At 38.5% G+C, this 25,622-nt stretch overlaps 1 protein-coding gene across 3 annotated transcripts in view; it reads right to left on the reverse strand.

The window, feature by feature from the left end:
• MRPL42 (mitochondrial ribosomal protein L42) overlaps window positions 1–25,622 on the reverse strand; it is a 48,682-nt gene that overhangs the window by 3,839 nt on the left and 19,221 nt on the right. For 2 of the 3 annotated variants that reach the window (XM_012469334.2, XM_012469333.2), the window contains exons 5-6: window positions 20,789–20,952; window positions 288–2,082 (exon numbers count right to left, since the gene is read on the reverse strand). In XM_012469334.2, the coding sequence (XP_012324757.1) occupies window positions 2,037–2,082; window positions 20,789–20,952 (210 nt within the window). In that variant the 3' untranslated portion in view covers window positions 288–2,036. Of the gene's footprint in view, window positions 1–287; window positions 2,083–20,788; window positions 20,953–25,622 lie in introns of those variants that run through there. The other variant, XR_010342944.1, reaches the window with a different exon arrangement.

The raw sequence follows: 25,622 nt of genomic DNA on the forward strand, positions 1-25,622 counted from the left end.
ATGAAAAGCAGAATCTCAGGAAGTACAGTGTACATCTATACTACCAGTACAGTAAAGTCAAGGTTAATTCGCCAAAGTACTGACACATAAGTACGTGGGTTTGGGTGTCTTAGGATAATCCCTATTTAGTAGAGCTTGGTACTTGGAAGAAAAATCTTTGTCATTATATTTCTATTTGTTTCTCACTTCTTTCTACATTTATAACATAGCTAAAAATTTGTAGAATTTTGGATATAAGTCAACCTGAAAGAAAACCAAACATTTTTCAAGAATACATCATTGACAAACCTGGTAAATATTTCTGATTTATTAAATTCAGTCAAACTTGTTTTTTTAATCTTTCCAAATGAAATTTATATTAATGGAAAAAGTAAACCACTTAAAAATATTTCCTTTGGGTAACAGAAGTTCACCATTATTATTTCCTTTACTCTCTCCTACTTCACTGGCTACTTGAAACTTCAACTAGAGTTCCTTTATTAAAAGAACTAGATCAAACAATGGACTTTGAATAAGAAATTATTTTTCATATCAATTTTACTGTATCACAAACATTTTACAGCACAAGTTTAAATAAAGCAACTTTCTACCTTATTAAAAGATTCTTCACCTCCTAAATAGAAATGGAAGGGGAAGCAATGCTATAAGGATCATATGTAACTAGTAGTAGCAGCAGAGTTATCTATTAACATTCTCATAACACTAGTCTAGTGGCATTAACATTTTAATCACAGAGCTGCAGCTGTTTGCATGTGTTCTAAAGCTAGCATAATCTTTAAGACAGCCAGGAAAAAAAACCCTCAAAACAAATTACATAATATTCTATCTAGAAAAATCTCTAGGAAAGCACATTCTTGGGTGAAAGAAAACCACCCCTTTGTCATTGTGACGCACTGAAAAAAAGCTTTGGAGTCTGACAATTTGGCTCCAGGCTCTCTCACTTGTTTGGTAGGGTTCGAGTCACTGTAAAATGTGGTTACGTCCCTTCTTCAAAGGATTATTTTGAGAATTTAATAAGAATGGATGGAAGGGGCCTAGTAGATAGTAAAACCTGATCAAAATATCAGTAATTTAATTATTTCCTAGAAGCAAATTGAAACATTATAACATTTATTTTCTTGGTAGACCTTATGAGTTTATTCTCAAAGGCAATTTAAAAATCTCCCTCAGGAAAGTCATGCACCTTTTTATTAATCATATTTATACTACTAACAATGTTTGGCTAATGATGTAAAAATCCCTTTTTTTTTTTGAGACGGAGTCGCTCTTGTTACCCAGGCTGGAGTGCAGTGGCGCGATCTCAGCTCATCGCAACCTGTCTCCTGGGTTCAAGCAATTCTCCTGCCTCAGCCTCCCAAGTAGCTGGGACTACAGGCGTGCGCCACCATGCCCAACTAATTTTTGTATTTTTAGCAGAGACGGGGTTTCACCATGTTGACCAGGATGGTCTCGATCTCTTGACCTCGTGATCCACCCGTCTCGGCCTCCCAAAGTGCTGGGATTATAGGCGTGAGCCACAGCGCCCAGCTGTAAAAATACTTAAATCATACTAGACACATAAAAAGAGATGTTTCTCAACTTATGGTAGGATTACATCCCAATAAACCTACTGTAAATTGAAAATATTGTAAATTCAAAATGCTAGCCTACCTTAAATATGCTCAGAACACTTACATTATCCTACAGTTGAGCAAAATCATCTAACACAAAGCCTATTTTATAATAAAGTGTTCTGATATAACCTATTGATGTTCTACTGAATATGTATGGCTTTGGCACTATGGAAAAGTCCTAAATTGGAGACCATACATAAATGAAAGACTATAATTGAAAAATAAAAATAAAATGTAATAGGTTTCTCTAAATGAGAATGTCAAATCCAGAATTACTTAACATATATAAAAGTACACATTCTAATATATGAAAAGATATTTTATCATTATTACTTTACTATATATTAGTGAATACACCAGATGGCATTTTTTCAAACTGCAAATGAGGCACATTTCTCTTTGATTCTCCCAGGAACCTCAGCATCATCTGTCTTTTGGAGGATTCGGATTCTTACGACATCTGTGATACCTTGAAAAGAAGAAAATAACTTGGAATAAGATGACCTTAATAAAAATTAATTATTCCTGATAAAATCTTAAATTTCTATGATTATTTTGCTATTGGAACTACTTTTTAAAAAATCAATGAAACTATGTATCAGGCATTTCTTAATAATAAGCCACATTCTCCCATTGTGAAAATTTGTTTTCTTTTCCTTTTGTAATCATTTTCTTTTTTCCTAGAGACTGGGTCTCACTTTATTACCCAGGCTGAAGTGCAGAGGTTATTCATAAGCTCTATAATAGCGTACTACAGCCTCAAGCTCCCAGCACAAGGGATCCTCACCTTACCTTACCCAGCCTAGTAGCTGGGACGATAGGCACATCACCACATGTGGCTAAGTTGTTGACAATTAATTAAACTAAGCATTTAAAATAGTTTTCTTTCACATCTTGAGGATAATTTCAACATGATAACCTAGATGACTGACTTTGAATTAAAAACTAATGGTTGTTTGTCTTTGTAGTAAAGAAATATCACATCTAGTGAGATTTAGCCTTCTAAAACATAAAAAAAAAAAAGAAACATCACATCATGAACATGTTCTGTTAAAGTTTTATTTACAAGGGGCTATTTTTCTCCAACTGGAGGTCTTTCAACATGTAAAATCATGTTTTAATATAAGATGTAACTAGTAATGTGTTTGTGGAAAAATGTGTAATATCATGGAAAAATGGAAGAATTGCAAATCAGAACAGTGAGGAACCTTTCACTTGTTTTTGAGATCACAAACGTGTTAAAATCATAATGCCCAATCCAAGCATAGGTGTGGTGAAATTAGCAGTATCAGACCTGACTGCTTAAAAGTATAAATTGGTACAATACTTTTGAAAAGCAGTATGATAAGATGTATCAAAAAAATTCATAACTTTTGACCTAGTAATTCTTCATCTACCACTCTAAATCAAAGGAATATAGAAAAAATAACTGAAATAGTAAGGAAGAATACAGGAGGCAAATTTATATATACAGTATCATAACATGTAAAAATAAGCAAACTAACAAAACTTACATATAGATATAGAGAAATGAAATGCATTGTTGGCAGTGATAGTTTGAGTGATTTCACCATAGAGAATATTTCTTTTTGCTTCTCTGCACTTCCTTATTTTCTTTACTGACTTAAGAAAAAATTCTGCATAGAGTACATGTGTTTTTGTGATGAGTTATCTTCAAAAATTTCCTTCTGGTCAGATTTTGGCAAGCTGATCATGAGTTAATTTTCAGTTTTCAAATTTTGCTAATGTGGAAATTCAGTTTTATACTATAAATGGTAAGACGTGCACCCCATGATCTTTGGTTGTTAAGATATCTAAAGCATTTTTTTGGGTCACGTGCAGAGGCTCACACATGTAATCCCAACATTTGGGAGGCCAAGGCAGGCAGATCATGAGGTCAGGAGATCAAGACCATCCTGGTTAACATGGTGAAACCCCATCTCTATTAAAAATACGAAAAAAAAAAAAAAAAGGTATCTTAAGCATTTTTTTGCTTCAGGTTTTGTAGAGGCAACTTCCTGATACGTTGTTTTTTTTTTTTAATCTGCAAAATATAGGAATTAAGTTGAAAACAATGAAGTACATCTGTATATAATACCATGGAACAGTAAGTTGTCAAAAAATACACACAGTAAAACACCATTTGTATAAACATTTCTACATGTGCTTACACTGGCGTAGAGAAAACTGTTTTTTTTCTAAAAGGTTCCATTAACATACCAGATAATCAAGGTTTTACTAGTGCAACAGTGTCTCTGAAAGGCATTCTCTCAAAGCAGGGAGAATGGTCATCAGAATAGCGGTTCTAGAAAGGGTATGGGAAGTCATTAATCTCTTGAAATTATTTGTAAAAATTTTGAATATGTGTTTTTCTGGGCAGTGGATTCAGAACTTTCATCAGACTCTCAATGAAGTCTGAGACCTCGAGGTCAGGAGATACAGACCATTCTGGCCAACATGGTGAAACCCCCTCTCTACTAAATATACAAAATTAGCTGGGCGTGGTGGTGCACGCCTGTAACCCCAGCTACTTGGGAGGCTGAGGCAGGAGAATTGCTTGAACCTGGAGGTGGAGGTTGCAGTGAGCCGAGATTGCGCCACTGCACTCCAACCTGGCAACAGAGCGAGACTCTGTCTCAAAAAAAAAAAAGGTCATTCAGCATACACCCTTCAACTATATTTACTACTCAAGACTGACTGAAAATGTTTGAGACTCTGATAGCTCTAAACTGAACAAAGTCGAGTTCTAAAATATGCTCAATAAATGTCAAATAGCATTTACAGATTTCTTATCATGCATGAATTTCAATGTACACTACAATCACTAGTCAAAAGCAAGCACCATTTTAGGATGACTTTATTCTATCATCCAGATTGGGAACCTTGCAAGTACTATTAATAATTAACACAAGAGCTAAACTGAGATTGCTCCTGGCAAACCAAGTCATATTGTTATTCTTCTTAAATTACATAATGACTCAGTGACATCTGGAACACTGGTCCATAGCTCTTAACCCAGAGAACTTTAGCTCCTGGTTTATACTAAGCTAGGTAATCAAATCTGTTTCCTACGGATGGAAGTAGCTAATGTTTGTTGTCTCCATGGGAAAACAGTAGTTTCTTAAAGTAGTACTATTATTCATGCATTTGTAAGATTGCCCTGTATTTCAGAAATTTAGGGTTATTTTCTCCTTCCTTCCTGCCTGCCTGTCTCCCTGTCTCCCTCCCTCCCTCCCTCCCTCCATCCCTCCTTCCCTCCCTCCCTCCCTCCCTCCCTCCCTTCTGCTCTCACTCTCTTTCTTTCGAAGGGTCTTGCTCTACCACACAAGATGGAGTATAATGACACAATCATAGCTAATTGCACCCTCAAACTCCTTGACTCAAGTGATCCTTCCACCTCAGTCTTCTGAGTAGGTAGGACTACAGGCATGCGCCACCATGCCCAGCTAATTTTAAAAAATTATGGGAGCCAGGCACAGTGGCTCACGCTTGTAATCCCAGCACTCTGGGAGGCCAAGATGGGTAGATCACTTGAGCCCAGGAGTTTGAGACCAGCCTGGGCAACATGGTGAAACCTCATCTCAACAAAAACTTTAAAAAGTAGCCAGACATGTTGGTATGCATCTATAGTCCCAGCTACTCAGGAGGCTGAGGTAGGAGAATCTCTTGAACCTGGGAGATGGAAGTTGTAGTAAGCCGAGATCAGGCCACTGTATTCCAGTCTGGGTGACAGAGCAAGACCCGTCTCAAAAAAAATAAAAATAAAAATAAAAATGTATTATGAGAATCAGAATCATTTATCCATTTCAAAATGTGTAAGCACCTACTACATATAGGTCCTAATGATTCTGTAGTACACAAAACAAGACAAAAATCCCAACTTTCATCTTACATTCCAATGCAGGAGACAGAAAAATAAGATATACAAGTTGGCCAGGGAAGGCTTCATTGAGTAAAAACCTGAAGGAAGTAAGAGAGCTAGCTTTACCAATACTGAGAGGAAGTGTGTTCTATGCAGACAAACAGCAAGTATAAAGGCCCTGAGGTGGAAGGAAGGGCACGTTCAAAAGCAGGAAAGAGGCTATGCAGCCAAAATGCATGAGCAAGGAAAAGATGGTAGAGCATGAGAGCAGAGAAGTAATGCAGGACCAAATCATGCAGCTACTTGTAGGCCTTGAGTTCTTCTGAGTGAGACAGGAAGCTGTTTGAGAATTTTCAACAGAAAAATTACAAGAACCAAGGGAACTGTTAAAAGGGTAACTCTGGCTGCTATGCTACAAACAGACTGCAGTGAAGCAAAGGAAGCAGCTGGGAGACCAATTAGGAAGTTATTTCAACAAAACAGGCAAGAATGATAATTTGGACCAGGATAGTGGCAGAGGGAATGGTGTAAGTGATCAAATCTGGATATATTTTGGAGATAGAAGTAACAAGATTTGCTAATAGACCAGATGTTGGGTATTGGACAGAGAGGGGAGTCAACAGTGGTACCAAGGTTTTTGGCCCAAGCAGCTAGAAGAATAGAGCTGTCATTAACTGAGAGAGCAGGCTGCGGGAGAAGCTAGTTTGTGGAGGACCATCAGAAGTGCAGTTAGACACATACCAAGTTAAGGATGCCTATTACACATGTCAAGTAGGCAGTTGGATATGTAAGTCTAGAAGTCAAGGGACAGGTCTTGACCACAGATGGATATGGAAGCCATCATCACACAGATGGTATTTAATACTATGGGTCTGGATGAGATTCCTGTCCTAGAGAATGGGACAGAAAAGTGGAGCGGTCCAAGGACTGATTCTTGGGGCACTACAAAATCTAGAGACAAGGGAGAGGAAAAGGAACCACCAAGATAAATCAAGATAGTATATTAACTTTAGATATGTAAAAAGAATTTCAATAGTTACTAAGGTTGAATTAATGAGAAAAGTAATAGACACACCATCAGGAACTCTATGAGACAGCCAAGGGGTCCCCAGAGAAACTCCGACCAGCCTGCTCACTGGGAAAATGGGTGGAGCCTCGGGAAGTCTGTGCTGTTTGCAGGGAAATGGAACTGGGCTTCTCATGATCTGGTATGGTAATCTGGGGATTCAATCTGTGAGACAGGGGCCTGTTAACAGGAACCTCTCTTGCTTTGCTGAGTGTTTTCCTTTATACCCAATAAACTCTGCCCTTCCCTAACCTTCAAATTGTCTGGGAACCTAATTCTTCGTGGTTGTGTGTCTTTAGCTGACCTAAGGAAAAAGTCCTATAACAATAATATTGCTCAAATGATGTGTTCTAGGAAGATTAGAAGGAATACTTCATGACTTGATGTTTTTCGTGCCAACTAAGGAAGACTAAAGAAAGGAAGAAGAGCTTGCACAGAGATGCTGGCAACTGAGGGCACTGACATGCTTCCTGAATAATGGCAACACAAAAGGCCAGAAGGGCATACCTCAGGGGTGGCTGTTGGAAGACAATACAATTCAGAACTGTGGCCTCAACAATTATTTACAGAGCCACTACTGAGTGTAAATTCCTTTAGGGAATACAGAATAAATGGGTTTGCAGAAGAAGCACCTTCCAAAGAATATGTTTGAAGCCCCATGACTTCAGGTAAACAAAATATAATGACTAAGCTAGTTTAATTTGTTTTCATCACCTGTAATATTACACGGGAAGCAGCAGAAGCTTCGTGGTTATATATGCTATTTTTAGAAAAAAATTAACCTTTGCACAATTAAATATAAAAATAGTCATCCAGACAAAAGCAAAGGTTTTAACTTAAAACCTCAAATTAACCCCAAACCCAACATCTTGGGTTTCCTCATCACCCATCCCCCACGCTAAGAAATCACACAGTTCCAGTACTCAATTGTGGTATGAAGCCCAAATCTAAGAAGACTCTTTGAATTCACATCCTAAAATAAACAGAATCACCGGAATAAGAAAAGGCAAAATACAGCTCACAAACGTATGCTTATTTATTATTTTTTGAGGCAGGGTTTCACTCTGTTGTCTGGACTGGAGTGTAGTGGCACAATCTCAGTTTACTGCAACCTCCTCCTCCCAGGCCCAAGTGATCCTCCCAACTCAGCCTCCTAAGTAGCTGGGACTACAGAAGCGTACTACCATACCTGACTGATTTTTTTGTTGTTGTTTGTATTTTTCGGAGAGATGGGGTTTGCCATGTTGCCCATGGTGGTCTCCAATGCCTGAGCTCAAGCAATCTGTCCACCTCAGCCTCCCAAAGTGCTGGGATTACAAGTATGTAATCCTGGTCCACAGATTTAATAGTAAACACTTCTGATTTTCAGACATGAGATAATCTGATCAACAATACTTATTAGCCACTGGCCTATTCAGCATCAATTCTTTACAGACGTACAACCTACACACCCAGTTCACCCACCTTGGGTGAGGCCAATAATTAGATACAGGTGATTTCAAGACTGAATGAAGTGGGGCAACACCTCTGGATCATTAAGGATTTGCTGACCTTGATTAAGAATCTGATAATGAGAAACACCTTAACCCACTTGTGATCTACCTGGATAAACTGGAACTGGATAAACCCATATAACCTGGTACTCTGGAAATAAAACTTCCAAGAATCACTGGGAAATTTACCAGTGGAACATCCTCAAAACTACCATAAAGTACCATTTCAAAGAGGAACTGAACACCTTAAAGAAGCTGTAAAGACAATTAGGTGAGATAGTATTCCATCAGACACTAATTCAGTAACCATACATTGTATTAAGGATACTGTGTTAGAATTCTTGTGGAAAATTACAAAACAGAAGATGCTTTTTTTTTTTTTTTGAGACAGAGTTTCGCTCTTGTTACCCAGGCTGGAGTGCAATGGCACGATCTCGGCTCACCGCAACCTCCGCCTCCTGGGTTCAGGCAATTCTTCCTGCCTCAGCCTCCTGAGTAGCTGGGATTACAGGCACGCGCCACCATGCCCAGCTAATTTTTTGTATTTTCAGTAGAGACGGGTTTTCACCATGTTGACCAGGATGGTCTCAATCTCTTGACCTCGTGATCCACCCACCTCGGCCTCCCAAAGTGCTGGGATTACAGGCGTGCGCCACCGCGCCCGGCCAGAAGATGCTTTTTTTTTTTTTTTGACACAGAGTCTTGCTCTGTCATCCAGGCTGGAGTCCCGTGGCACAACCTCAGCTCACTGCAGCCTCTACCTCCTGGATTCAAGCAATTCTCCTGCCTCAGCCTCCAGAGTAGCTAGGATTACAAGTGTCCACCACCACGCCCAGCTAATTTTTGTATTTGTAGTAGAGACAGGGTTTCGCCATGTTGGCCAGGCTGGTCTCAAACTCCTGACCTCAAGTCATCCACCAGCCTCAGCCTCCCAAAGTGCTGAGGTTACGGGCATGAGCCACTGCACCTGGCCACATCCTCGACAAAGAGAAAATAATCCAGAGAAGAATATTTAACCAAAAAAGTCACCTAAAAATATAAATATAATATTAACAGATACCTAATAAACTATAATTATATATAGTTGTGCTAACAGGGACAGTAGACATTCAAAATGAATATAAAAAAATAAAATGAAGTAAGCAGGCTAAGAACAAACAGCAGAGGAAGAGTAAAAGTCCTGAAAACTGAGGGATAAAGTATTTTAAATAGCTTGATGTTGAAATGAGATGGGGCACTGATGTCAGATTAGGTTAAAAAAAAAAAAAAAAAAAAAAAAAAGGCAAGTTCCAACTATATGCTGCCTATAAGAAATCCACTTTAAAAAAGAAAAAAAGAAAATAGAAAAAAAAGAAATCCACTTTAAAAACAAAGATAAGCAGGTTGAAAGTAATGCAGAGATGACAAAGGTGACATTACAACCAATCCCAGAGAAATACAACAGATGCTCAGAGACGATTATTTTTTGGGGGGGATGGAGTTTCGCTCTTGTCCTCCAGGCTGGAGTGCAATGGAATCGATCTAGGCTCAATGCAACCTTGGCCTCCCGGCTTCAAGCAACTCCTCAGAGACTATTATTACAAACACTTCCATACACACAAACTAGAAAATCTAGAGGCAATGGATACATTCTTGAAAACATACAACCTCCCATGATTCAATCGGGAAGAAACTGAAACCCTGAACAGAAGAATAATGAGCTCTGAAACAGAATCAGTAATTAAAAAACCTACCAACCAAAAAAATGCCTGGACCAGATGGATTCACAGCTGAATTCTACCAGATGTACAAAGAGCCAGTACCAATCCTACTGAAACTATTCCCCCCCACCCACAAAAAAAAAAAAAAATGGAGGACGAAGGACTCCTCCCCAACTCATTCTACAAAAACGACATCATCCTGATACCCAAATTTGGCAGAGACATAAGAAAAAAAATAAAACTGTAGGCCAATATCCCCAACAAATGTGGACCCTAAAATCCTCAACAAAATACAAGCAAACCAAATCTAGCAGCAAGTCAAATTATTAACTCACCACGATCAAGCAGGCTTTCTGCCTGGGATTTGAGGCTGACTCAACATATGCAAATAAATAAATGTGATTCATCATATAGACAGAATTAAAAACAAAAAATACATGATTATTTCAATAAACATGGAAAAAAATCTTCAATAAAATCCAACATCCCTTCATGATAAAAATCCTCAACAAACTAGGGATTGAAGGAACATACTTCAAAATAGTAACAGCCATTATGACAAATGGCCAACCTACTAAATGAGCAAAAGCTGAGAGCATTTCCACAGCCAACATGCTGAACAAGCAAAAGCTGAGAGCATTTCCTTTAAGAACTGGAACGAAGTAAGAATGCCCACTCTCACCACTCCTATTCAATATAGTCCCATGGAAGTTCTAGCCAGAGCAATCAGGCAAGAGAAAAAAATAAAGGCATCTAATTAGGAAAAGAAAACGTCAATAATCTCTCTTCACTGACAATATGATTCTACAACTAGAAAACCCTAAAGATTCAGCCAAAAAGCTCCCAGACCTGATAAACAACTTCAGTAAAGTTTCAGGATACAAAATCAATGTACAAAAATCAGTAACTTTTCTGTATACCAATAATGTTCAAACTGAGAGCCTGAAGTCCACAATTATAGTTGCAGATTTCAACATTCCTCTCATAAAAATTGATTAAATAGAAAATGAGTAAGGATAAAGAAAACAAACAATGCTATCAATCCCATTTACAATAACCACAAGAAAATGTAAAATGCCTAGGAATACATCCAACGAAGGAGGTGAAAGGCTCAACTACAAAGCACTGCTGAAAGAAATCACAGATGACACAAACAAATGGAGAAATATTCCATGCTCATGGGTTAGAAGAATCAATACTGTTAAAATGTTTATACTGCTCAAAGCCATCTACAGATTCAACGCTATTCCTATCAGACTACCAACATCATTTCACATAGTTAGAAAAAACTATTCTAGCCTGGGCACTGTGGTTCACACCTGTAATCCCAGTACTTTGGGAGGCTGAGACGGGTGGATCACCTGAGGTCAGGAGTTCAAGACCAGCCTAGCCAACATGGTGAAACCCTGTCTCTACTAATAATAGCTGGGCATGATGGTGCATACCTGTAATCCCAGCTACTCAGGAGGCTGAGGCAGGAGAATTACTTGAACCCAGGAGGTGGAGGTTGCAATGAGCTGAGATCATGCCATTGCACTCCAACCTGGGTGACAAGAGCAAAATTCCATCTCCAAAAAAAGGGAAAAAAACTATTGTAAAATTCATATAAAACCAAATAAGAGTCCAAATAGCCAAAGCAATTCTAAGCAAAAAGCAGCCAGAGGCATCATATTACCTTCAGACTATACTACAAGGCCACAATAATTGAAACAGCATGGTAGTGACACAAAAAAAGATGGCCAGGCACAGTGGCTCACTCCTGTAATCCCAACATTTTGGGAGGCCAAGGTAGGCGGATCATCTGAAGTTGGGAGTTTGAGACCAACCTGACCAACATGGAGAAACCCCGTCTCTACTAAAAATACAAAATTAGCCGGGTGTGGTGGTGCATGCCTGTAATCCCAGGTACTCGGGAGGCTGAGGCAGGAGAATCACTTGAACCGGGAGGCAGAGGTTCCAGTGAGCAGAGACCGTACCATTGCACTCCATCCTGGGAGACAAGAGCAAAATTCTGTCTCAAAAAAAAAAAAAGGAAAAAAAAAATGAGAGACACAGAGACAAATGGAACAAAATAATAAACCCCAAAATTAAGTCATACAGCTACAACCAAGTGATCCTTGACAAATGGTATAGGATAACTGGCTAACTGTATGCAGAAGAATGAAACTGAACCCTGACCTACCACCATATATAAAAACTGAAGACAGATTAAAGACTTAAATATAAGACCTCAAGCTACAAAAATCCTAGAAAAAAACCTAGGAAATATAATTCTGCTTACATTTTTTTCTTTCAAAGAAAGAAACAAAAGCTACATCCAAAGAAATACCACTATGGACATTGGCCTTGGTAAAGAATTTATAACCAAGTACTCAAAAGCGATTACAACAAAAACAAAATTTGACAAGTGGGACCTAATTAAAGAGCTTCTGCACAGCAAAAGAAACTATCAACAGAGTAAACAGACAACCTACAGAATAGAAGATATTCACAAACTATGCATCCAACAAAGGTCTACTATGTGGAATCTGTAAGAAACCTAAATCAACAAGCAAAAAACAACTCCGTTAAAAAGTGAGCAAGGGAAATGAACAGATACTTCTCAAAAGAAGACATACGAGCAGCCAACAAACATGAAAAAATGCTCAACATCACTAATCATCAGAGAAATGCAAATAAAAATCAGTGTGATACCAGCTGACACTATTCAGAATGGCTATTAAAAACAGAAAAAAATAACAAATGTTGGCAAGGCTGCAAAGAAAAGCAAATGCTTACATACTGTTGGTGGGAATGTAAATTAGTTCAACCACTGTGGAAAGCAATTTGGAAATTTCTGAAAGAACTAAAAAGAGAACTGCCATTCGACCCAGCAATCCCGTTACGAGGTAAATACCCAAAGGAAGAGAAACTGTTCCACCAAAAAGACACATGTAATTCTATGTTCACTGTCGCACTACTTACAACAGCAAAGACATGGAATCAACCTAGGTGCCTGTCAATGGTGAACTAGATAAAGAAAATGTGCTGCATATACACCATAGAATACTATACAGAAATAAAAAAGAACAAAAGCACATCCTTTGCAGCAGCACATATGCAGCTCGAAGCCATTATCCTAAGCAAATTGATGCAGAAACGGAAAACCAAATATCACATGTTCTCACTTACAAGTGGGAGCCAAAAACTGGATACACATGGACATAAAGATGGAAAATAAAAAACACTAGAATAGGCAGGAGGGGAAGAGGTGGGAGAAGGTTGAAGAATTAGCTATTGGGCACTATGATCACTGCCTGGGTGATGGGTTCAATCATACTCCAAACCTCAGCATCACACAATATACCCTTTGGGTACCCCCTAATCTAAAAACTGAAATAAAACAAAAAACAAATTCTTATCTTAGGGTCTTCTAGGAAACAAAATCTAAGACAGCATCTATTAAAAACAGCTACAGCCAAAAAAAAAAAAAGTAAAAGAATAGAAAAACATATGTCATGCAAATGCTAATCAAAAGAAGGCTGGGGCTAGGCATGGTGGCTCACATCTGTAATCCCAGCACTTTGGGAGGCCAAGGTGGGTGGGTCACTTGTGGCCAGTTCAAGACCAGCCTGGCCAACATGTGAAACCCTGATTCCACTACAAATAACAAAAATTAGCAGGGTGTGATGGCACACACCTGTAATCCGAGCTACTTGGGAGGCTAAGGTATGAGAATCACTTGAACCTGGAAGCTGGAGGTTACAGTGAGCCGAGATCATGCCACTGTACTCCAGCCTGGGCAACAGAGTAAGATTCTGTTTCAAAAAAAAAAAAAAAAAGAGAGAAACAAAAAAGTCCAAATTATAGTTGTAGATTTTAATATTCCTCTCATAATAATTAGTTAAATAAATATGAAATGAGTAAGGTTAAAGAAAACAACATTATCAACCACTAGAGCTAATGGATATTTTTAGAACACCACACCCAACAACGGCAGAAAAAACACTTTCTTTTGAAATGCACATGACACATTTATCAAGACAGACCATAATCTGGGCCATAAAACAAGTCTCAATTAACGTAAAAAGACTCAAATCATACAAAGTATGTTTTTGAGAGGGAAAATTATAGCATTAGAATGCTTAAATTAAAAAAAGCAAATAGGTTTCCAAATTATAAGCCTTAAGAAACTGGAAAAAGGGCAAATTGAACCCATAATAAGCAGAAGGAAGGAAATAACAATGAGTAAAAACCAATGAAATAGAAAACAGAACAACCATAGAGTCCTACATGTCTAGTAATCAAATGTGTAAATAAAAACTTTTCCACAAAGAAAACTCCAGAACCTGATGGCTTCACTGGTGAATTCTACCAAACATTTGAGAAAGAAGTAACTATGACTCAGGAAAGATCCCAAATTTAAAAAAAAAGAAAGACAGAATACCTATTCCATATATATATCCTTCCACAGAACTGAAGAGAATACTACTAAACCCATTCCATGATGCAAGCATTATCCCTGATACCAAAAACAGACAGATATTACAGAACTACAGACCAATATCCCTAATAAACAGAGGTAAAAATTGTACACTAAAGTTTAGCAAATTGAACCTAACAATATATAAAAGAACAACACATCATGACTAAGTAGAGTTTAGTCTAAGTAGAGTTTAGTGAAAGGTTGGTTTAACATTTAAAATCATGTAATATAATTCACCATATTAAAAGACTAAGAAAAACAACCATACAGACTATAAAAGAAGTAAACTTGTTTTTATTCATAGGTGCTATGATCATCTATTTTGAGAAACCTAATATATAAAAAAGTTACTAGAACTGTCTAAAGGTCACAGTATAAAAGGTCGAGAAACAAAAATCAACTGTATTTCTACATACAAATAAAAAAAATTAAAAATTAAAATTGAAAACCCAATACCATTGCCGGGCATGGTGGCTACACCTGCAATCCCAGCACTTTGGGAGGACGAGAAAGGAGGATCACCTGAGGCCAGGAGTTTGAGACCAGTCTGGGCAACAGAGAAAAACCCTGTCCCTGTTTTTAAAAAATAAAAATTAGGCCAGGCGGGGTGGCTCAAGTCTGTAATCCCAGCACTTTGGGAGGCTGAGGCAGGTGGATCACAAGGTCCGGAGTTCAAGACTAGCCTGGCCAAGATGGTGAAACCCTGTCTCTACCAAAAAAAAAAAATTACAAAAATTAGCTGGGCATGGTGGCAGGCACCTGTAATCCCAGCTACTCGGGGGACTGAGGCAGAATTGTTTGAACCCTGGAGGCAGAGGTTGCAGTGAGCCGAAACCGTGCCACTGCACTCTAGCCTGGACAACAGAGCAAGACTCCATCTCAAAAAAATAATAATTAATTAAAACTCAGTATCATTTACAACAGCATAAAAATATAAAATATTTGTGATAAATTTAACAAAAAAATACAATGTTCATATACGATAAACTATAAAACATAGTTAAATGTACCATTTTCAAGAGTGAAAGATTCAATTTTGTTAAAAAAAAATTATCCTAAAACTGATCTATAAACTAAATACAATTCCTTTCAAAATCCCAGTAGCATTTTTATAGAAATCAATGAGCTGATTCTAAAATGTATATGAAAATGCAAAAGATAACTCTGAAAAAAATAACAAAGTTAGAGGATTTACTCTACCTGACTTTAAGGCTTATTTAAAGCGAGAGTAGCCAAAACAGTGAGGTACTATAAAGATTGAAACGTATATTAATGGAAAAAAAAGTCAGGTCCAAGGATACACATACATGATCAATTGATTTTCAACAGAGGTTCTAGATCAATTCAATGAAAAAAAGATAATATTTTCAACTAGTAGTGTTGAAACAACTGTATATGCAAATGCAAAATAAATCTCAATCTATGCCTCACACCATATATAAAAATCAACTCAAAGTAGGTTACAGACCTAAATGTGGCATTTTTAAGTATCAGAGTTTTTAAATTATAAAAATTCTAGAGGCCAGGCATGGTGGCTTATGCCTGTAATCCCAACACTTTGAGAGGTGGAGGCAGGCAGATTACTTGAGGCCAGGAGTTCAAGACCTGAGCAGTGTGGCAAAACCCCATCTCTACAAGAAATACACAAAAATTAGCCGGGCATGGCAGCATGTGCCTATAGTCTCAGCTACTAGGGAGGCTGAAGTGGGAAAATCACCTGAGCCTGGAAGGTCGAGGCTGCAGTGAGTGTTAATTGTACCACTGCACTCCAGCCTGTGTGATAAAGTAAGACCCTGTCTGAAAAAACCAAAAAACTTCTCAAAGAAAATGTAGAACACAAAATGCCTGAATCACAAAAGGAAAAATTTACAAGTTAAACTTTATCAAAATTTAAAAACTTTTGCTCTTTAAAAGACACTATTTAAAAAGTGGAAAGGGTCACACCTGTAATCCCAGCACTGTGGATCACCTGAGGTCAGGAGTTTGAGACCAGCCTGGCCAACATGGTGAAACCCTGTCTCTACAAAAAATACAAATATTAGCTGGGCATTGTGGTACACGCCTGTAATCTCAGCTACTCAGGAGGCTGAGGCAGGAGAATCACTTGAATTCAGGAGGAGGAGGTTGCAGTGAGCCGAGATCATACCACTGCACTCCAGCCTGAGTGACAGAGCCAGACACAGTCTCAAAAATAAATACGTACATACATATATACATAGTGAAAAGGCAAGCTTAGATAGAAGAATATTTACAGAGTATATAGCTCATATAGCACTTTTATCTTTAAGTTTTATACCTTAATAAGACAACCAATTTGCTTTTTAAAAATAGGCAAAATATTTCTACAGATACTTAACTGAAAACAAACAAAAACCAAAACCCAACATATGAATGGCCAATAAGAACATGAAAAGATGTTCGACACTCAGGTAGGTTAGCCTCTACCTCTGTGAATAGCCCTACCTCATATTATACCCAATTCCTTATGGAGAACATAGAAATAGAGAACATTTCTATTTTCTATTTTAAATACTTCTGCATAGTTTAAAAATACTTTTCTTTAAATGTGTGTTTTGGCAGGCACAGTGGCTCAAGCCTATAATCCCAGCACTTTGGGAGGCTGAGGCAGGTGTATCACTTGAGGTCAAGAGTTCGAGACCAGCCTGGCCATCATAGTGAAATCCCATCTCTACCAAAAATAACAAAAATTAGCCAGGTGTGGTAGTGTGCGCCTGTAGTCCCAGCTACCTGGGAGGTCGAGGCATGAGAATCGCTTGAACCTGGGAGATGGAGGTTTCAGTGACCCAAGACTGCATCATTGCACTCCGGCCTGGGCAAAGACCAAAACTCCGTCTCAAAAAAATAAAAATAAAAATAAAAATAAAATGTGTGTGTTTTATATCTTTCAATAAAATCTTTAAAAAGAGGTTATATAGCCCCAGCTATTAAATTCATAGAGTCCCATTCTTTTGACTGCTGTGACTTAAGAACTGTGAAATATTTAGTAAATTATCCTTCTATATATTAACTGAGGTTTAAAAAGAAATGGTCTGACTAGGGAAAACAAGCCAAGAATGAATGAATGAATCAATGGATGGATGGAGAGATAGAAAAAAAAGAAAGTAATGGTCAGAGATAGATAGATAGATTCCAGAAACCAACATTTGAAAATGACTCACATTAATCTAAAATATATATATGTAGATATCAAATAAATATGTGTTGAATAAGTGATTATACATAGGCTTATTTAAAATTCAGCAAAATGACACATCTACAAGGACAATGCCTATAGATAAAATTTCTCTTTATATACATAAACTAGTCTCTGGGTTTGTTCTGCCAAGCTCTTTATTAGGATAGCTATTAGGACAATCAATTCCACCTAATTAAAATCAATTTACAATCAAAAGTGCCTAGTAATTTCAATGGGAAAAACATACCAGGAGATTAACTAGCAGTCAAAAGCTGATTAGCAGTAAGATTAAGTAAATAAGATTACACATAGGTAGGGTACTAAACACTAATGTCTAAAAATAATATGCTCAGTTTTAAGACTCCTAATTAGTCTCCCTGTCTTCAGTCTTGTCTCTGTGAAGTTATATACCTTTAGAGTGATGAACTGATTATGAATGCTTACAACAGATTGTAGCAATATGGAACATGCAGGAAAGAAACAATTACTGAAAGCCATTACAGAAGAAGTTCAAACAAGGTATGAACTCAAATACCTGGATAACATGATACAAATCAAAAATAAACATGAGAGATATTAAGAATCATAAAAAGAATTCTCAGAATATAATGAAATTTAATGATTTAAGACACAGGGCTATGAGATAGTTTCCTTGTATGCCCATATCCTAAGCTTAAAATTAAAAATATAGTGAAAAATCCAGATAGCATGCATAAACAAAGCGGGTATTAAATAAGAAGGAAGGCTGGGAGTGGTGGCTCACACCTGTAGTCCCAGCACTTTGGGAGACCAAGGTGGGCAGATCACCTGAGGTGAGGAGTTCAATCAAGACCGGACTGGCCAACATGGTGAAACCCCATCTCTACTAAAAGTACAAAACATTAGCCAGCTATGGTGGCACCTGCTACTCGGGAGCTGAGTAGCATGTGACACCATACCTGGCTAATTTTAGTCCAAGCTACTCCGGAGGCTGAGGCAGGAGAATCACTTGCACCCAGGATGGGGAGGCAGTGAGCCAAGATCATACCACTGTATTCCAGCCTGGGTAACAGAGCAAGACTCTGTCTCAAAAAACAAACAAATAAGAAGGAAAACTCAAAGGAGGAGATAAAAAAGAGAAGCAAGAATTGAAAGACCATGTTGGTAAAAAACAAAAATCAATTTTTTTTCTTGGGAAAATGATATAAAAATATCACTTTCATTATAGAGATTATTAAGAAAGGGGCTTCTTAAGACAGGAAACCATGGGCTATGTTTTGTTATAGTAAATTAATATTCTGGGTGCCAAAATCTGACCTACTAGTAATTTCCCCCACATACTTCATCTAAAAATGCTTTTTCTTCTGCCTGTGAAGTTTTCCTCTCATTCTCTATGGGTTGATTCCTAATGCTCCTTAAAGGCTCAATCACACTTGATTTAACTGTTTATCTACTCCACTATCTTCCCTCCTTGACTATAAGCAATTTGTAAACAGGGATTATGTTTTGGATTAACCAGCACTTATAGCAGCTCGATGAATGTATATTCATTAATTTTGTAAATGTACCCTGCCATAAATATGCCAGCCCAGTGCTGGTTACTGAGTTAAACAAGTAAGAACAAAGCTTAAACAAGCTGGATGTGGAGGAGTGTGCCTGTAATCCCAGCTACTCAGGAGGCTGAGGAAGGAGGATTGCTTGAGCCCAGGAGTTCAAGATCAGCCTGGGTAACATAGTGAGAACCCCCTTCTCAAAAAGAAAAATATAAACAACAAAAACATCTTATAGTTTAGTATGAAAGGAGACAGATATAAAAGAAAAAAAATCGGCTGGGCGCAGTGGCTCACTCCTGTAATAACAGCACTTTTGGAGGCTGAGGTGGGCGGATCACAAGGTGAGGAAATCAAGACCATCCAGGCCAACATGGTGAAACCCTGTCTCTAATAAAAATACAAAAACAGGGCCAGGTGCGGTGGCTCACGCCTGTAATACCCAGCACTTTGGGAGGCCAAGATGGGTGGATCATGAGGTCAGGTGTTTGAGACCAGCCTGGCCAACATAACAAAACCCTGTCTCTACTAAAAATACAAAAAATTAGCCAGGCATGGTGGCAGGCACCTGTAGTCTCAGCTATTCAGGAGGCTGAGGCAGGAGAATCGCTGGAATCTGGGAGGCGGAGGCTGCAGTGAGCCAAGATCGTGCCACTGTACTCTAGCCCAGGCAACAGCGCGAGATTCTATCTCAAAACAAGCAACAACAAGAAAAAAATTAGCCAGGCATGGTGGTGTGTGCCTGCAGTCCCAGCTATTCAAGAGGCTGAGGCAGGAGAATCACTTGAATCCAGGAGGCAGAGGTTGCAGTGAGCCGAGATTGAGCTACTGCACTCCAGCCTGGTATCAGAGTGAGACTCTATCTCAAAAACAAAAACAAACAAAAATCAAATTAATGCCAGAGGGAAATAGCAGGGAAGAATCAATGGAAAATGTATTTGTGAACAACAGAGCAATGATAGTTTCTAAGGGAACTGAGAACAACATACACTGCCCAGTATTTTGCTGTACCCCAATGTTTTTTGCAATAACTCAAAATCTGATAAAGAAATTGATAAAGGGCTAAAGACACAATCACTTAACAGGAAGATGAACAAAAATAACACATTAAAGACTACATCATAGAATGGAAAAATTTTCAAGAACTCTTACAACTTCACTGAAAACTCTAGTTAAATTCCCCCATTAAAATGAAGAAAAAAAAAGAAGTACTATTTCATTTTAGTTAAATTATATGTAAATTTAAAAGTACAGTGGCAGTGGCTCATGCTTATAATCCCAGCTGAGGCAGGAGGATCGCTTGAGTCTAGGAGTTTAAGACCAGCCTGGGCAACACACTGAGTGAAACCTTACTTCCACAAAAAAAAAAAGAATGAACAAAATTAGCTGGGTGTGGTGGCACACACCTGTAGTCCTAGCTACTCGGAAGGCTAAGGTTCCTGGACCTACAGCCAGGCTTGTGTGGCGCTCGCATGATTCTGTGACTGACTGGTCTCTTCCCATTTGGATTGTGGCCTGGGCAGAGCCCCTTGCATATCCCTATGCCCTCAGCAATGGCCTGCCATGTGCTGTTGTTGGGATGTCTGTACTGACAAAAAAAAAAAAAGGTGGGGAGGAGGATCAATTGAGCCCCAGAGGTTGAGGCTACAGTGAGCTGAGATTGTGCCACTGCACTCCAGCCTGGGTGACAGAATGAGACCCTGTCTCAGAAAAGAAAAAAAAAAAAGTAAAAAATAGTAGGTGATTATACTTGGGGTTCATTTCCTCATGCAAAATATCACTTCAGAAGTTTGTTTATGAAAGAAAATCTATGTATTCCTTTAGTGTGTCTAGTAGGAATTGAAGAAAAGAAAAGAAAACTTACCGTCCGTAAGGATACCAGCGGTGCTTAGTAGTAAAGAACATTTTGCTAAGTTGTTCTACCATAGGTCCTTGCTCAAGGGGTTCAACTTTTTCTTCCAATCTGGTTTTCAGGATTTGATCATGTGTTTCTTCATTATTATGCACAGGATCTGGCCGAGGGATAGGCTACAAAATAATCAGTAACAAACACCATGAAGATGTAGGAATGTTAGCCAGCATTTATTTGAGGTTACAATAAAACAATTACAATACTCAGTAATTCACTATAGTACTTCAGGGTGGGCAAATAAGTTATCAAAACAAAGTTTCATTTAATGGCATTATTCATTAGTCAGAAATATTTTTCTTCTCACACCAAATTTTAGGTTTCTTTTCTAACAATAAAGTTCTTATTTAAGCCAGATGCAGTGAGTGGCTCACGCCCGTAATTCCAGCACTTTGGGAAACCGAGGCAGGAGAATCGCTTGAGCCCAGGAGTTCGAAAGCACAAGATCAGCCTGGGCAAAATGGTAAGACAAAAAAAAAATTTAATAATCTAGGCCTGATGGCATGCACCTGTAGTCCCAAGTTACTCAAGACGCTGAAGTGGTAGGATCACTTGAGACCAGGAGGTTGAAGCTACCTGTGATCACACTATGTGCTCCAGCCTCAGTGACAGAATGAGACCCTGTCTCAAAAAAAAAGAAAGAAAGAAAAGGGAAGAAAAGGGGAGGGGAGGGGAGGGGGAAAGAAGGAAAGAAAAGAAAGGCAAGGCAGGCTGGTGTGGTTGCTCATGCCTGTAATCCCAACACTTTGGGAGGCCAAGGTGGGAGGTCACTTCAGTTCAAGAGTTCAAGATCAGCCTGGGCAACACAGCTAGACCTCGTCTCTACTAAAAAATAATTTTTTTTAAATGAAGGTCTTATTTAACTTTCTTGTTTTCCCCAATAATAAAGTACTTATTACTTTAGTTTCTGTTTCTCAAAGGTATAAATTATGCCTATTATTTAACTCGAAAGTTTACCATCTATTTTATATATCATTAAGGTGAGAAACAATGAAAAACTTTTCATTGAAAATGACATTTCTTATGTCCAATGGAAGCAGAAAATTTTCAACATTTTCATTTCAGGTGACTAAATTGCCACTAAATAGTGCTTTGTTGTAATTTAAAAAGCTTTTCCCCAAAGTTAATAATTACTAAAAATCTCATTTCCTCAACACACATGAATGATATACAACATATTCCATCAGTAGTAGTGGCTCACTAAAGATTTTAAGAATCGCTGTCATGGCCAGCCATGTTGGCTCACATTTGTAATTGCAGCACTTTCGGAGGCTGAAGTGGGAGGACCACTTCAGCCCAGGAGTTTGAGACCAGCCTAGGAAACGTAGTGAGACCTAATGTCTACAAAAAATTAAAAAACAAAAAATGAATTAACTGGGCATGGTAGCACATGGCTGCAGTCCCAGCTATTTGGAGTCTGAGGCAGGATGATCCCTTGAGCCCAGGAGTGCAAGGCTACAGTGAGGCATGACTGCACAGTACACTCCAGCCTGGGCAACAGAGTTAGACCCTGTCTCAAATCAAAACAAAAGGAATCACTATCTTGGAGGGTCAAGTTACTTATATTTTAAATATTAAATGATATTAAGGTATGTAACAAAGATCGTAACATTCAATACTACATAAAGCTATGATGAAAGTAACATATTCAATAATATGTAACAAGATAGTAACACTGCCTTGCTTTAAAATAACAATATCTATGTATTATAATAAGATCAAAATCTGAATTTACAACCAGATAAGAAACAATTCAAACATAGATGTTTTCTTTACATTCATACACTATTAGTGACAACTACATTCTACCACTGTATTAAATATTATAGCATGTATTTTTATATAGATTGTGCCATTGCACTCCAGCCTGAGCAACAAGAGCAAAACTCTATCTCAAAAAAAAAAAATTGAGTGTAGCCTAAGTATACAGTGTTTGTTTATAAAGTATACAGTAGTGTACAGTAATGTCCTAGGCCTTTACATTCACTCACCACACACTCACTGACTCACCCAGGGCAACTTCCAGTCCTGTAAGCTCCATTTATGGTAAGTGCCCTATTTATATGTTATCTTTTATACCACATTTTTACTGTACCTTTTCCATGTTTAAATGTTTAGATACATAAATATTTACCAATGTGTTACAACTGCCTATTCACTACAGTAATATGTTGTATACATTTGTAGACTGGGAGCAATAGGCTATACCATAAAGTCTGGGTGTGTAGGCTACACCATCTAGGTTTGCATAAGTAACACTCTATGATGTTCACATAACAATGAAATTGCCAATGATGCACTTCTCAGAACATATCCCCATCGGTAAGCAATGCATGACTGTACTACAGAAATGCAAAGGTAACAAAGGTATCAGTGAAAAGCAGAAAGGGAGCCAAGTCAGAGCCTTGTCACAAAGACCAGAACGGGGCCGGGCGTGCTGGCTCATGCTTGTAATCCCAGCACCTTGGGTGGCCAAGGCAGGCAGATCACTTGAGGCCAGGAGTTAGAGACCAGACTGGCCAACATGGCAAAACCCCATCTCCACTGCAAATACAAAAAATAGCCAGGCATGGTCACGAGTGCCTGTAATCCCAGGTATTTGGGTAGCTGAGGCATGAGAATCGCTTGAACCTGAGGGATGGAGGTTGCAAACAAGATCACACCCCTGCACTCTAGCCTGGTTGACAGAGCGAGACTGTCTCAAAAAAAAAAAAAAAAACAGATTGGGCAAGGTACAGTGGCTCATGCCTATAAACCCAGCACTTTGGAAGGCCAAGGTGAGAGGATTGCTTGAGTCCAGGAGCTCGAGATCAACCTGGGCAACATAGTGAGACCCTGTCTCTACAAAAATTTTAAAAATTAGCTGGACATGGTTGTGTGTGCCTGTAGTCTCAGCTACCCAGGAGGCTAAAGTGGGAGGATTGCTTGAGCCCAGGAGGTCGAGGCTGCAGTGAGCTGTGATCGCGCCACTACACTCCAGCCTGGGCAATAAGAGCAAAACTCCATCTCAAAATAAAAAAAATAAAAATAAATAAATATTAAATTTAATTTTTAAAAAAGCAGAATGTTTCCTATGAGGGATAACAAACATCATAAGGAACATATGCAAGAACAAATAATAAAGAGGTTATACCTTTATTTCCTCTAACTAGAAATCTTAAGTTCCAGAAAAACATTTTCAGAATATTAATATTTTAACAAAATATATAACTGGCAGAAGTGGGAAAAAAGAATCTTTTTACTTGTATCTAGGAAAAATAAGCAACATGTTTTAGATTCAATGAGTGAATCACCAGAAAATCCAAAATGCAATCATCTTAACTTTCTTAAAGCCAATCTCAGTTAATATTTCAACACATGACCAAAGGATCTTTCCATGGCTCAAAGAACCATCAGGTCCACTGGATCTGCAGCCCTATCTCTTGAGAAAACAAGAAAATCAAGTCTGAATTTTAAGTCATGTTTGAGAATATTTGTGTACTGTTATATATGCTCTACATGAGACTTGTAATTCTGGATTCAAAAAAACATTTCTTTTCTTTTCTTTTCTTTTTTTAAGAAATGGGGTCTCACCACATTGCCCAGGCTGGAGTGCAGGGCCTATTCACAGGTAAAATCCCACTACCGATCAGCCCAGAAGTTTTGACCTGCTCTGTTTCTGACCTTGTCAGTTCACCCTTGCTTAGGCAATCTGGTGGTACCCGCTCCTGGGAGGTCACCATATTGATGCTCAACTTAGTGTGGACTCCCAATTGGCATATAGCACCATTATTTCTACGCAGTCATTTATTCTGGGTTGTTACCTGTTTCCTTTCAGTGAATGCAGGAGTTTAACACCTACAGCCCAGAACTTCTAGACTCAAGCAATCCTCCTGCCTCACTCTCCCAAGTAGCTGAGACTCGCCACTGTGCTTCTGCAAAAATAACCTATCTTACTCTAACAACATGTTCTCAAGAATGTTACTTACTTTGGAACTTAATCTACAATTTATTGCTTGACAAACAAACAAAAAAGTCATGCTGTCTCATGTGAATGTCTCTTAGCCCTAAAACAAAAAAAGCCCTTAAGCATGAAGAGGGAGAAAGAACTTTATTCATTTAATAGAAAAATATTTATTGTACACCTACTAGGTTCAAAGTGTTATTCCAGGTGCTGAAGACAGAGGAGGGGAAAAAACACACAAGGCCCCATCCTCATGAAGCTTACATTTTAGTGGTGGGTGATAGCCAGAAAACATCCAGTATGCTAGGAATGATAAATGCTACTGAGAAAAGTCAATCAAAGAACAAGAAGTGCAGGAGCATAGGTACAACTTTAAATACAGTAGCCGAAGAGGGTCACACAAGATAACAAATAAGGAAAAAGACCTTAAGGATAGGGAGTAAACTATGAGGTAAAGACATTCCAGGCAAAGGAAGCAGGAAATACAAAAGCTCTGGGCTGGGCGTGGTGGCTCATGCCTGTAATCCCAGCACTTTTGGAGGCTGAGGTGGGCGGATCATGGTGAGGTCAGGAGATTAAGACCATCCTGGCCAACATGATGAAACCCCATTATACAAAAATTAGCTGGGAGTGGTGGCATGAGCCTGTAATCCCAGCTACTCAGGAGGCTGAGACAGGACAATCACTTAAATCTGGAAGATGGAGGCTGCAATGAGCTGAGATTGCGCCACTGCACTCCAGCCTGGCAACTGAGAGAGAAGAAAGATTCTGTCTCAAAAAAAAAAAAATCTCTGAGGGAGAAGCTTGCCTAATATAGTTGAAGAACAGTTGGGGTTGTGGTCAGGA

The sequence above is a fragment of the Aotus nancymaae genome, unplaced genomic scaffold (genome assembly GCF_030222135.1).
Source record: "Aotus nancymaae isolate 86718 unplaced genomic scaffold, 86718_ANA_hifiasm-v0.15.2.pri h1tg000016l, whole genome shotgun sequence".
Taxonomy (NCBI): Eukaryota; Metazoa; Chordata; class Mammalia; order Primates; family Aotidae; genus Aotus; species Aotus nancymaae.